The following is a 13,135-nucleotide window of genomic DNA, read 5'->3' as shown; positions in this document are numbered from 1 at the left end:
GGGTAACCATACACTGGGAATTTGAATAGCATCAATTCGGTCTAGACGGTATTGACACTATTTTGTTTTTATAAATGTTTTTATTGGGTTTTTGAATAAAGTATATTTACCGTTATGTACACAAAATAGAATACATATATTTAAGAGAAGGGAACACACACAAAAAACAAAAAAAAAGTTAAAATTAAATAACTGGTAGGGTATTATGTGCTAGCTCAGCAACAGCAGCTCTGTACAATTGGCAGTATTGTTTTTAGCACATAAGTAGGCATCTGTGGGGGGCATGGGAACTAGAGGGGTACATATACATTTGGGTGTGTTGAAACAAATACAGGACAATTACAGAGGGCAAAACGCGAATGGATCTGCTGTTGGTGTTGTCGCTTGCTTTCCCCAGACGGTTTTTGCTGCCGTTGTCATCTTGCGATCACTTCCACTTCAGCCGTTCGTCCCGTCTTTCGCCTGGATTTTCCTTGTTCTCTGCTCCTGTAGATGCCAAGTCTGTTATTGTTTCCCGTGCCCTCCTTCCGGCTGTCATTCCCTTGCCTCTCACCACCTCACTGGTTCCCCTCTATTGTTCCCTGTCTCCTCCCTCTTTCCCCCATCCCCCCCCTCCCCTTCTCCTGTAGTTCGCCTTTCTTTTCTCTTGGGTTTAGCTGCTATCCCCTCCCCGGTCTATCCCTCCCTCCCCTGCCTCGGCTACTTTCCCGTTGATTCTTGGCTACCTGGCAGTTCTTCTGCTTGTTCGTTGGCCACAAACAGGTCCTGGAACAATTGGGTGAATTGCTCCCACGTCCGATTTTCTCCACTTGGAGAGATTCTGAGAGGTCGGACAGCCAGTCTGCAGCTTTGGGTGGTGCTGCTGACCACCAGCCGAACAGGATTCTACGGCGGGCGATCAGGGAGGCAAAGGCAAGGGTGTCCGCCCTCCTCCCCAGGAATAGATCTGGCTGGTCTGATACCCCAAGACCTCCACTTTCGGGCATGGATTCACCCTCGTCCCCACCACTTTGGACATGGCCTCGAAGCAGGCTGTACAGTCCCCAGCAAGTCTGGGGCAAGACCAGAAAATGTGGGAATGGTTGGCCGGGCCTCCTTGGCACCGTTCACATTATTCCTCCACCTCCGGGAAGAACCTACTCGTAAGAGTTCTTGTTAAGTGGGCTCTATGTACCACTTTTAGTTGCGTCAGGCTGAGCCTTGCGCACGTGGAGGTTGAGTTGACCCTATGCAGTGCTTCGCTCCAGAGTACCCACCCTATTTCAGTCCCCAGGACCTCCACCAATTTCTTTCTTGTTGCGTCCAGTACGGTGTCAGCCCTTTCTACCAGTCGGTCATACATGTCGCTACAGTTCCCTTTATCTAGTATCCTTGCGTCCAGTAACTCTTCCAGTAATGTCTGTCGAGGCGGTTGTGGATACGTTCTTGTCTCCTTTCGTAGGAAGTCTTTGAGTTGCAGGTACCTTGGCTCGTTCCCCCTGGCTAGCTGGAATTTCTCTGTCAGTTCGTCCATTGTTGCGACCCTGCCATCCGTGTATAGGTCCCTGACTGTCAGTGTCCCACCGTCCTGTCCCCACTTTTTAAAGGTGGCGTCAGTCAGTGCTGGTGCGAACCTATGGTTGTTGAGATGGGAGCTTTGTCCGACATTTTGGTCAGGCCAAATTGCTGCCGTAGTTGGTTCCAGGACTGGAGGATGGCTGTCACCACCGGGCTGCTGGAGTGTTTTTTGGGTCGGGGTGCGGGTGCCACCGTGGTGAGGCCCGGGGGGATGTCCCCTTGCAGGAGGTCTCTTCCACGCGCACCCACTCGGCCTCCTGCTCCTTGATCCATCCCCTTATTCACTCGGCCGTCGCCACCCGGTTGTAGAATTGTAGGTTTGGGAGGCTAACCCCCCCCCCCCCAAGATTTTGTTTTTTGTAGGACCTTCTGTGGGATCCGAGCATTCTTCTATCTCTTCCCCCCCCCCCCCCCCCCCCCATAGGAACACCATGATTAGTTTGTCTAGTGCTTTGAAAAAGACCTTGGGGATGTAGATCGGGATGGATCTAAGTAGGAAGAGGTACCTGGGCAGCACGTTCATTTTGACCGTCTGGACTCTCCCCACAAGGGAGAGTGGGAGTGTGTTCGAACTTTGCAGGTACTTTTTTTACTTCCTCTAAGTCTGGTGAGGTTCCATTTATGGTTCTCTTTCCAGTCATGGGCTATTTGGATCCCCCAGTAGCGGAATTTGTGTCGGGCTTGTTTAAACGGCAGTCCCGTTAGTGTTGCCCCCCCCCCCCCCCCCCCCCCCCCTCCTTGTGGGTGTACCGGGACAATCTCGTTTTTGCTCATGTTGAGTTTGTAGCCCGAGAAGGTGCCAAACTTTCAGGAGCGGGATGATTACTTACAATTCTTAACCATAGTTAAGAATAGTGTAAGTCAGAGATTGATGACTCTTGATTGAGAAATTCCATGAATTTTGCCACCGTTCTTATTCAGAGATTAGAAATAGATCAAAACTTCTGTCTTTTTATGCCCTCACCATTCCTCCACAGAATGAGGGCACATCTTTTCCCTCCATCGGTGCTTGCGCCTTAACTCGATCCCAATTTTGGGTCCTTGCTCACACCCATTGTATATCTTTCATTTAAAATTTTTATTTTTATTTTTTGCTTCAAATTGGAAGTGATGGGCAACCTGGAAAAAACTGTTTGTATTGCCAAAATGTTTTTGAAGCCCCAAGCACCTATTCCCATAGCAACTGATTCCTGAGGTGTGGGCATTGCTGACTAGGCCAACATTTATTGCCCAACCCTAATTGCTTTCAAAGACAATGGTGGGCCACCTTGATCACTGCAGTCCCAAGTAGATACAGTGTAATGAACCACTCAAAACATTACATTTCCACAGAAAGGAAATGAGTTGAAGTGTTTACATGCTCATTTCGCACGAGTGGAAACAAGTTTACCGACACCACACAATGCTTTGTGGATAGCTTCATTTAAAAGTACACAATGCTTCATTTTTTTGTTAATCTGATCAAGTTAGTTTTCAGTTTGATTCATTCACAGGCTTTGGGAATTCCATAAATCCAACCTCTTTCACATGAGAAAAATGGTAGGAAGCAATTCATAGGAAATGTTTCCTGTTGTTTTCCTTTTTAATAAAAGAATTCTCAAGCAGTTGTCAGAGGAGTACAAGTCCACATCCTTTATTATTGGAACACGGTACTCGTATCGGATCCAAATCTTTACACTGCCTCCTGTTATGATCTTCAGAAAACCAATTCTTTACAAGTAAACACATTTTCCACATGTGCAAGAATACTTAACAGAACAACCATTTTTCATGCAGCAGTGTCACTAATAAGATGAAGTGTACATGAAGCCTACATTTACATTGTGTGTCATTTTTGCTCTAGAAGCAATCAATTTTTCACACATCATTAGATGTACTCAACTAACAGGATGCAGTGGGATTCCCCCAGGGGTCATTGTTAGAGCCATTGTTTTTCCTTGATAAGTGACCTTAACTTTGGTATAGGGAATACAATTTTGAATGACACAAAAATTAGCAGAAGAGGATGCATGTAGGCTGGTGAAAGGAGTAGACATATGGAAGATACAGTTTAATACAGATAAGGGTAAGTGATGAAATTCAGGATAAACAAGATGGTGAAATAGTATAATCTAAATGATATTTTAAGGGTGGGTATAAACTCCAAGGGACCTCGTGGCACATATTTGGAAATCTTTCAAGGAGGCAGAGCAAAAACAACTGATGGCTACGACTGACCACCCACAATATACAAGCAAGTTCAAAAAACATCATATCCCATTGGGTTCAATTTGACACTCAAAATTATGGGCCAATACTTGGGAATTCTACAGATAGCAGAAGGGCATAGATTATTTGAAAACTTTTAGGGTAGACTAAACTAGACTAAAATGAAGGTTTATGCTTTTATTTTGTATTGTACCTTTCCAATCCTTGATGTTTCACAGCACTTAGCATCTAGTGAATTGATTTTTGAAGTGTGGTCACTTGTGTTTTGGTACACAAGTAATGGCGAGTTTACAAGGTCCTAAGTGAGACACCTAATTGAGTTAACCCACCTTTGTTTGAGGACTTGTGGTGGTGTGTTGGTGGTGGGGGGGAGGGGTTGCGCGGAGGAAAGAGAGAAAGGGGGGGGTGGAGAGAGACTAGTTTCCAGGTGAATACTCTGGTACCCCTTAGTTAATCTGAAAGCCAAGTAGTGTACTGAAGTGTGAACGCCTGTTCCCAAGTCTTGAAGGGGATTTGAATCATTTTTTTTGATGATTCGAGGTATGAATGGCAATATACATCAGTATCCCCTCAGAAATGAGAAATGTTTCTACTATGTCGATATCTGTAGCTATAGTCTTAAATTAATAAAACATAAAATACTTTTTTTTTTAGCTTTCCCCCAAAGACACCTTGCATTGTCTTCTGACTGAGAAGAGGGCACTTTAGAGGACTGAGTACCACCTTCCTTGGGACCAGATTTTTATCTGTGCCAATGTCAGGGTGGGGAAAAAGCTGCTGAAGTCAGCTTGTGAATTGCTTGGTCCACAATTGCTTGATCCAGTCACGTTTTCACACAAGTGGCATATAGTCACACGGGTGAATGAGACCGTGATGCTTTCCGGAATTGTTACAAAGATTCTGTACTGTTTGGTATCAACAAAATTATAATTCAATTTAGATACCATGCAGGCATAAAGAAAATAAGCCATCAAAACTAATGCTTTAATTTTACTGTTAAAAATGTTGCTTTTATATCTTAAGAAAAGTTACGCTACATTGAACCGTGACGTGTGTTTCATTTCTCTTTTTGATTTTCTCCCATCAGCCCCTCGTATACTGAATATGGTTTAAAGTTTTATGCAGTTTCCTGATTTGGTGCATTTTTGACATTGCTTGTAAATGAAAGACTTGGTAAAAGGCTGTATATAAATTTCCATATCAAATGAGAACTTACAGAATTTAAAACTCCTTAAAAGTGAGTTTGAAATGTAACAGAACATCACCACCTCAAATCTAATTGCACTTATATTGCAGCAAGGGAAAAAAACTAAAGCATGCAAGATGGAATCAGAAGCTCCTGAATGAGAATGGAAGTTACATAGAAAATAGAGTGAATGCATGAGATAATTTTGTAATTGAGGGCAGCACGGTAGCACAGTGGTTAACACTGTGGCTTCACAGTGCCAGTGTCCCAGGTTCGATTCCTGGCTGGGTCACTGTCTGTGCGGAGGTCTGTACGTTCTCCCTGTGTCTGCGTGGGTTTCTTCCGGGTGCTCCGGTTTCCTCCCACAAGACCCGAAAAACGTGCTGTTGGGTAATTTGGACATTCTGAATTCTCCCTCTGTGTACGCGACAGGCACTGGAGTGTGGCGACTGGGGGCTTTTCACAGTAACTACATTGCAGTGTTAATGAAAGCCTACTTGTGACAATAAAGATTATTATTAAAGTTGATTGGCAATTGGTCAATTTTTTTGGAACCTAATAAGCCAGATTTCCTGTGAGTTGTAAATGAACGGCACCTTTCCATTGATTTTCACTGCGAAGTTACTGTCGGCACATCTCGACATGGCATCTGGGGTTTGAGGAGCGCAGGAGCTGGTTAAGAAACTGGACAATCGGATTGAAGAATCGTTAATCATCACAGGGTCTCAATTATAATGAATTCCATGTCAGATCAGGTACATCAAACAAAACCGAGAGGAAAGCAGGATTGAATCAAAAAGGACCATGAGACAATTTGTAATGAATTCTTTCAACTCCAAGATTAATTAAAGGCTGAAAGAATGAGACTTTGTGTCAATTAAGTTAACTTCTGTGCTCGAGAGATTGCTTGACCGTAATGAAGACCTAATAAATGGTTCTTTTTTGTGGCAATTTGGTCTGTATCTACCACAACACAAAATTTGAGCTATTTAATACATTTAAAGGGAGAACCAGACATTAAGGTACCATTTTCATATCACTTATGTAGGTGAGATGTATCTTTGACGGCAGTCACCAGAAATTGTTATCCAATTTGCACATATATAACAGTGACTGTCGTTCACCTCACTGTTATTTTCACTGCAATTTTAGTTGTTTATTTGATCATCAATAGTCATAGGACGAGAGCACAACGTGGCTGAAGAATGCAGGGAGAGGCCTGCAGCGAGCCTCCTGACAGCCTCCGTGCCCGAGTCGGAACTCCGCCCCAAACTGGCGTGATCAAACGCCGCTCCTGCAAGTAGGTCATAAACCTACTTACGACCTACTCACCCGGGATCCATCGGCCTCCCCAGGGTGAACCAGGCGGAATGGCACCCAGGGATTTCCCGGGCCATCAGAGACCCTTGGGTGGTCAAGGTAAGTTCAAGGTGGCACCCTGGCCTTCCCCCGGGAACATGGACACTTCGGCACTGCCAAGCTGGCCGGAGCACTGCCAGGGTGGCAGTGCAAGGGTCGAGTGCCAGGGTGGCACTGCCAATGGTCAGGGGGCGAAGGGGGCTATGCCCATGAAATGAGGCTGCAGTGGGGGGGGGGGGGGGTGAATGGTGGGGGAGTGCAAGACAGGTACGTAATGACCTCTGGGAGGTTGGAAGGGTGATGGGTGGGGGGAACTTAGACGGGAGGGGGTGCTGTAAGAGGGCTGGGGGGGGGGGGGATGGTTGGTTGGTGCCTGGATCCATAGCGGAGTGTCCTTACTTCGTGGGTGTGGGGTAGTGTCCATGGGTGTGGGGGACCCACAAGCTCACTTAGAGATCGGGACACCCTTTCAAAATGGCGGCTCGAACTCTGCGTTCAGCTCCCCAGTGCTTAAAAAAAAAAAGCTGTGGGCTAAACCGGTGAGAAACTCTCCAGGACCCAAGAAAGTGACTAAGTATCATTTTTTTATAAATGTTTTTTTATTGAGTTTTCATATTTTATATATGACAAATTTCAAGTTATTAGAGAGAGAGAAAAAAAAAAGGAAAACACAAAAATTTAACATGAATATTTACAGGTAAGCATCTTCATAACAATAATTGTGGCCGCCCCCTTTAGCCAGCATACATATTTTACATTCCCCAATATGGCCGAGTCACATGTTTATAGGCATTTATTTATAGTTTGGTTTTGGGCCTTGGCTTGCCATCAAACCCCCATACCAAGCCCGTATCCCCCTCCCCCCGGCTACCTTCCCCCGATTCCCGTCCATTTTCCCCTGGTTCTTGGCCACCCGACTATTCTTCCTCATGTACGTTGGCCACAAACAGGTCCCGGAACAGTTGCATGAATGGCTCCCACGTTCTGTGGAAGCCGTCGTCCGACCCTCTGATGGCGAATTTGATTTTCTCCATTTGGAGAGATTCCGAGAGGTCGGACAGCCAGTCTGCAGCTCTGGGTGGTGCTGCTGACCGCCAGCCAAACAGGATTCTACGGCGGGCAATCAGGGAGGCAAAGGCAAGGGCGTCCGCCCTCCTCCCCAGGAATAGATCTGGCTGGTCTGAAACCCCGAAGACCGCCACTATCGGGCATGGCTCCACCCTCACCCCCACCACTTTGGACATAGCCTCGAAGAAGGCTGTCCAGTACTCCACAAGTCTGGGGCAAGACCAGAACATGTGGGCGTGGTTGGCCGGGCCTCTCTGGCACCGCTCACATTTGTCCTCCACCTCCGGGAAGAACCTACTCATACGGTTTCTCGTTAAGTGGGCTCTATGTACCACTTTTAGTTGCGTCAGGCTGAGCCTTGCGCACGTGGAGGTGGAGTTGACCCTATGCAGTGCTTCGCTCCAGAGTCCCCACCCTATCTCCATCCCCAGGTCGTCCTCCCATGTGACTAAGTATCATTGAATAGCGGTGGGGAAGTCGCCGGCAGAGTCGGCAGGAAACTCCCTTAAAAACCTGGCACAAATTAGCTTACATTTTTGGGAGAATCGCACCCATAGAGTTAGACATGCTAAACATGAAGATAAAAATGGTTATAAGGACTTCTACAGGATCCAGTTCTTTTCGCAGGTAAGCTAACTGAAGATATAGTGGGTGCGATTCTCCGCTCCCCAAGCGGCCTGGGAGAATCGTGGGAGCCCCCCCCCCCCCGGGCTCGGAAAAATCGCCGCTCGCCGTTTTTCACGGCAAACTGCGATTCTCCGGGGCCGAGCGGCCGTCCCTTCACGCCCGTTTCACGACGGCGGCAAACGCACCTGGTCGCTGCATTTGTGAAACGGGCGGCAGATGCCCGTTTGGGGCATCTAGGGGCCCGATTGGGACAGGAGCACCACGACTGTGCTCGGGAGCGGACAGGCCCGCGATCGGTGCCCACCGATCGTCGGGCCAGCGTACAAAACGGACGCACTCTTTCCCCTCCGCTGCCCGGCAAGATCACGCTGCCACATCTTGCCGGGCGGCTGAGGAGAAAGACTGCCACCGAGCACGCGCGGGTGCGTGCCGTCTGCGCGGTGAAGTCATGCGCGGGTTGGAACCAGCAACCCACGCATGCGCGGATGACTTCACATTCTCGGCGTGACGAGGTCGCTGCCGAGAAAGACGGAGGCCCGCTCCTAGCCCCTCAGGTGGGGGTGAATTAGGTGCGGGGAGCGGGCTCCGAGGCCGTCGTGAACCTCGGCCGAGTTCACGACGGCCTTCACGAATTCGGCCCCCTGCGGAGAATTCCGCCCATAACGTTGATTTCTGAATTGAAACCTTTAACAAAATGTAACTATATTGTAATCCTCAATAGGCAGTACATACTGTATTTGCAGGTCAAAATTGGCACATTATATCTCAACATTGCTCCTACATCCCAATAATCTGAGCCCTACGAAGGAAATGCAGAATTTCAACGTTTTTCTTTTGTCGGGACAAGGGAGAAAATTTGAAAGGGAACCGAGCAGAAAAGTGAAATTACAATTTAAAGTCAGCATGAGGGGAGGTAATTTCACTTGTACTATAACCATTGTTAGAAATGGTAGTTAATTTGAGTATGTGGCATATTCTTTCGCATTTACATACGCTGAAGCAAAAAATCCTTTGGTATAAGCAATGTAGTTTGGTCAAAGGCCTAAAGACAAGACCATGATATTTTGAGATAATGGAGCTTGGAATTGAAATAAGTCAATTTCAGGAACCCGAAGGTTGTGTTGTAGCTTTAGTGGAAACATATGTTTCTCGAGGTCTAATTATTTTGAGAAATTCTGTTCCTCAGGTCTAGCCATTGGAGACATCCCGAACCATCAGCCAATTGGTATAGTCCTCACTGTTCTAGGCGTAGTAATATTGGACTTTTCCGCAGATGCAACAGAGGGACCAATCCGAGCTTATTTGCTGGATGTAGCAGACACTGAAGAGCAAGATATGGCACTCAATATCCATGCATTTTCTGCAGGTTTGTAATCTGTTTTCATTCACTTTATTCATTTTCTTTTTAAATTTCCCTCTCATGTAAAGGGAAGAAGACCTTGCTAAGACTATTGTGCGATTTTGAAGTAAATTATGTATTTGTGTGAACCACACTTGGCTAAGAATTTTCCCATACCTTTGTTAAATTGATCTGCTTTTAAAGACTATTGATTAATTTGCTTTTTTATTGACTATGCAGTACTATACTTTAGATTTTTTAAAGGAATTTTTCTATTTAATGTACTTCAAGGTGTACAGCATTGCTTTATTCCCAGCTAGAAATACTATCTACTGCTTGATCACGTTACTGCAGTCAGGAGGACATCCTGGCTTTAAAGTGGATGCAGGGAAGGATAGATGGGAATTGGGCACCTGAGCTCTGAAGGGGTAACTTGAGATAGTTGAAGATGTTCATCCAAGGGAAACAAGAATGTTCATCAAAGCTCTAAAAGGGCATTGATAGACTGATCCAATTTTTTGAAAGCTGCAATGTTATTAACCTGAGGACAAGAGTTTAGAAGTGAATTTAAATATAACTACTTCACACATGCAGGAAAAGATATAGAATAGATTGCCTGTGTATATGGTAGCTTTGGCTCTCTCAGTGAGAAAAATTAGCCGAAGATAAAAGTCTTTACTTTGAGCTGGATCACAATGATCTTTTCGTGTCCTGAACATAAAAATGTAAGAGAGAGGCATAGATTATAGAGCTCGTCAAGACTGCTCTGCTATCATTATGATTATGGCTGATCTTAGGCTTTACTTTACTTTCCTGCCCATTCCCCATATCCCTTGATTCCCTGAGTGATCAAAAATCTGTCTGTTTTCTTTGCCCTCTTTTGGATAAATTATTTAACTGTATCGGAGACAGCCTGCAATTTTAACTACACCTTGCATTTATTAAGCACTCAAAACTTTTTGAAAAGGTTTATAGATGCAGATTAAGATTCTAAATTGGTTTTCGTCTCTAACTTCTCCCTAGGTCTGGGTGGAGCTGTCGGTTATATGCTAGGGGGTTTAGACTGGACACAGACCACTTTGGGCCAGATCTTCCGATCCCAACAACAGGTCCTCTTCTTCTTTGCAGCCATCATCTTTTCTGTGTCTGTTGCATTACATCTTTTCAGCATTGATGAAGAGGAGTACAACCCTCACCAAGACCGCATTGATGAGGAAACTGAGACACGCTGCACTGTTAAGATAAGTGACAGCCTTCCACCCATCTCTCGGCTTGACTTGCTTCATGAGGAAGGACCTTACTCTGCTTCAGTCTTCCCGAATGAAACCTACTCAGCACAAGATGTTGATCTCGACTTCCTGGATGTAAATATTGGACGGAGCCAAAGTGACTCTGTTTTGCACATGCCTGATGCAACAATAGAAATTGAATCCGAGTTGCTGTTTTTGCGGGACATTGAACCTTCTATTTTTCAGGACCAATGTGACAGCATGTGTCACTCTTTATCAAGTTTATCCAAAAGTAACAACCCAGAGAATATATCCAGGTTCAATCAAGTGTCTGCTTTGCTCAGGGAACGCGAGTTTGAAGATTTTTCACACAATGATGTGAAGACTGATTCCAAAGTGGCAAATGGATGTGCTGACGACCTTCGAAATGGTAATATTAACCATAGCACATGCAGAATTGGAATTAAACAATCAACGACCTGCAGCTCCATGCGCAGACGGAGGCACATGTTCTACCGGCAGCCATCACACACTTTCTCATATTATGGCAAGATGGGTTCCCACCGGTACCGCTTCCGCCGTGCGAATGCCATTGTCCTGATCAAATCCTCACGGAGTATGAATGACCTGTACGACCTGCAGAAGAGACAAAGGCAGCGGCAGAGACAGCGTAACCAGAGTGGTGTGACCAATTCAAGCAGTGATACAGAGAGTGACGAAGGAGAGACTGAGACGACTGTGAAGCTTCTGTGGTTGTCCATGCTGAAAATGCCAAGGGAGCTATTAAGACTCTGTGTATGCCACCTGGTAACCTGGTTTGCAGTGATTGGAGCTGCAGTGTTCTACACAGACTTCATGGGGCAAGTTATCTATGGAGGAGACCCAAAAGTAAGTTATTTGGAGTTTAGCCCTTTACTTTGTATTTATAGGGCAGCACGGTGGCGCAGTGGTTAGCACTGCAGTATCACGGCGCTGAGGTCCCAGGTTCGATCCTGGCTCTGGGTCACTGTTCGTGTGGAGTTTGCACATTCTCCCCGTGTTTGCATGGGTTTCGCCCCCCAAGCCCAAAGATGTGGAGGCTAGGTGGATTGAACAGGCTAAATTGCCCCTTAATTGGAAAACATGAATTGGGTACACTAAATTTAATTTTAAAAAAATACTTTGTATTTATTCTTGTTTTTGATTTTGCAAGGTGGGCTCTCTAAGCCTGTTTGCTTCAACAGATGAATATTCAGTATTGTGGAATTTAACAATGTTTTCTGTCTCACAAAGAAAAAGATTTTAACCTAACCATTTAGATAGATGACACTGACTAGGCTCTAAGTGATTCCATATTTTCTTCAACATGAGCATACTGTAATTAATATTTATCTTGCAACTTTCAAAGTTGCCTAATTTCTGACTGAATTCTGGGTTCGAAGCGAGTTTGGAACTGAGAATAAATCAAATCAAACTCCTCACACTCTTCGTAAGTTTAGAAGTGATTGAATAGTACAAAACTTTTGTAGTAAGTAAAACATTCATTCAATCCAGCTTGCTGGAAAAGCAGTTGAATTATCCAAAGAAGGCATGATTGACTTGAGATAAGTATTCCAGCATTGCTATAGCCAGCATTTAACTGTACATTTGCTTCTGTTTCTCTGACCTTGTATCTCTTTATGTTCTTTGTTAATGACCTACTCGGGTGCCCTTTGTTCAAGGCACCGTGTTTTAATTTAATTAGAGCTGTTAATGGAAATGGTGCAGATAAAAGAAATGACTGCTTAATTCTACTGACCATAATTCAGTATTGGTGCAAATACATTTTTGATGGTATTATTCTGTCCTCACTAGGTTTGTTTTTGTAGCCAGTGACTAACCCTTCAGCTTCTGTTATCCTCAATGTTGCGGAATAAGGAAAGCCAGGGTATGAAGCAGTCATGATTTAAGAAAACAGGATGAAATGCAAATGTGTGACTTGACCTTTTTACTTCTAACAACATCCAAGCTCTTAAAACATCAACTTAAATGAACTGTAAAACAATGAATGGATAGAATTTCTGCTCTAGTCACATTAGATGTACACAATTTTTCATTTTATCACATAGCATCGTTCATCTGTTTTCTCGCATTTAAAAATTATATATTTTTGCTTCTGCGGGGTTTTCACATTGTCTTGTTGTACACAGTAAGTTGCATATTTCCTTTAAGAGGAGGGAACAAACTCTGATCTAAATGTCTGAAATTATTCACTGCAATGCATCTGATCATTTCTTTATCCTCAGCCTTCTCTTTTTTTATTTTTGCTCCCATTACACAAACCAGAGTTTAGACTAAAATACTGAACTGAGGAGGCAGCAGTAATATCTTATTGGGCATCTTTAGATATTGGTATGAGATGACAGCTTGAGGAGGTGTTAGTGAGCGTTAGAGAACAAGTGACTCATCAACATCATGAAGCTTGGAACAGGATTGCAAGGGAAATCATTGTTTTCTTAAAAAAAACATTCTATTTATTGACTAGTTGTCCAACGTATTTGTATCCATTTCTCAGAATATCGGCCTGTAATCAATTAATTGTAG

General features: G+C 44.6%; 1 protein-coding gene across 6 annotated transcripts in view; it reads left to right on the top strand.

Annotated features, from left to right (window-relative positions):
* Positions 1–13,135, top strand: part of LOC119972289 (solute carrier family 45 member 4-like) — an 88,908-nt gene that overhangs the window by 61,320 nt on the left and 14,453 nt on the right. For 5 of the 6 annotated variants that reach the window (XM_038808757.1, XM_038808752.1, XM_038808754.1 and 2 more), the window contains exons 4-5: positions 9,192–9,371; positions 10,368–11,461. In XM_038808757.1, the coding sequence (XP_038664685.1) occupies positions 9,192–9,371; positions 10,368–11,461 (1,274 nt within the window). The remainder of the gene's footprint in view (positions 1–9,191; positions 9,372–10,367; positions 11,462–13,135) is intronic. The other variant, XM_038808756.1, reaches the window with a different exon arrangement.

The sequence above is a fragment of the Scyliorhinus canicula genome, chromosome 10 (genome assembly GCF_902713615.1).
Source record: "Scyliorhinus canicula chromosome 10, sScyCan1.1, whole genome shotgun sequence".
NCBI lineage: Eukaryota > Metazoa > Chordata > Chondrichthyes > Carcharhiniformes > Scyliorhinidae > Scyliorhinus > Scyliorhinus canicula.
Note: the sequence above shows the minus strand (reverse complement) of the source record. Positions and strands in the feature narration are given on the sequence as shown.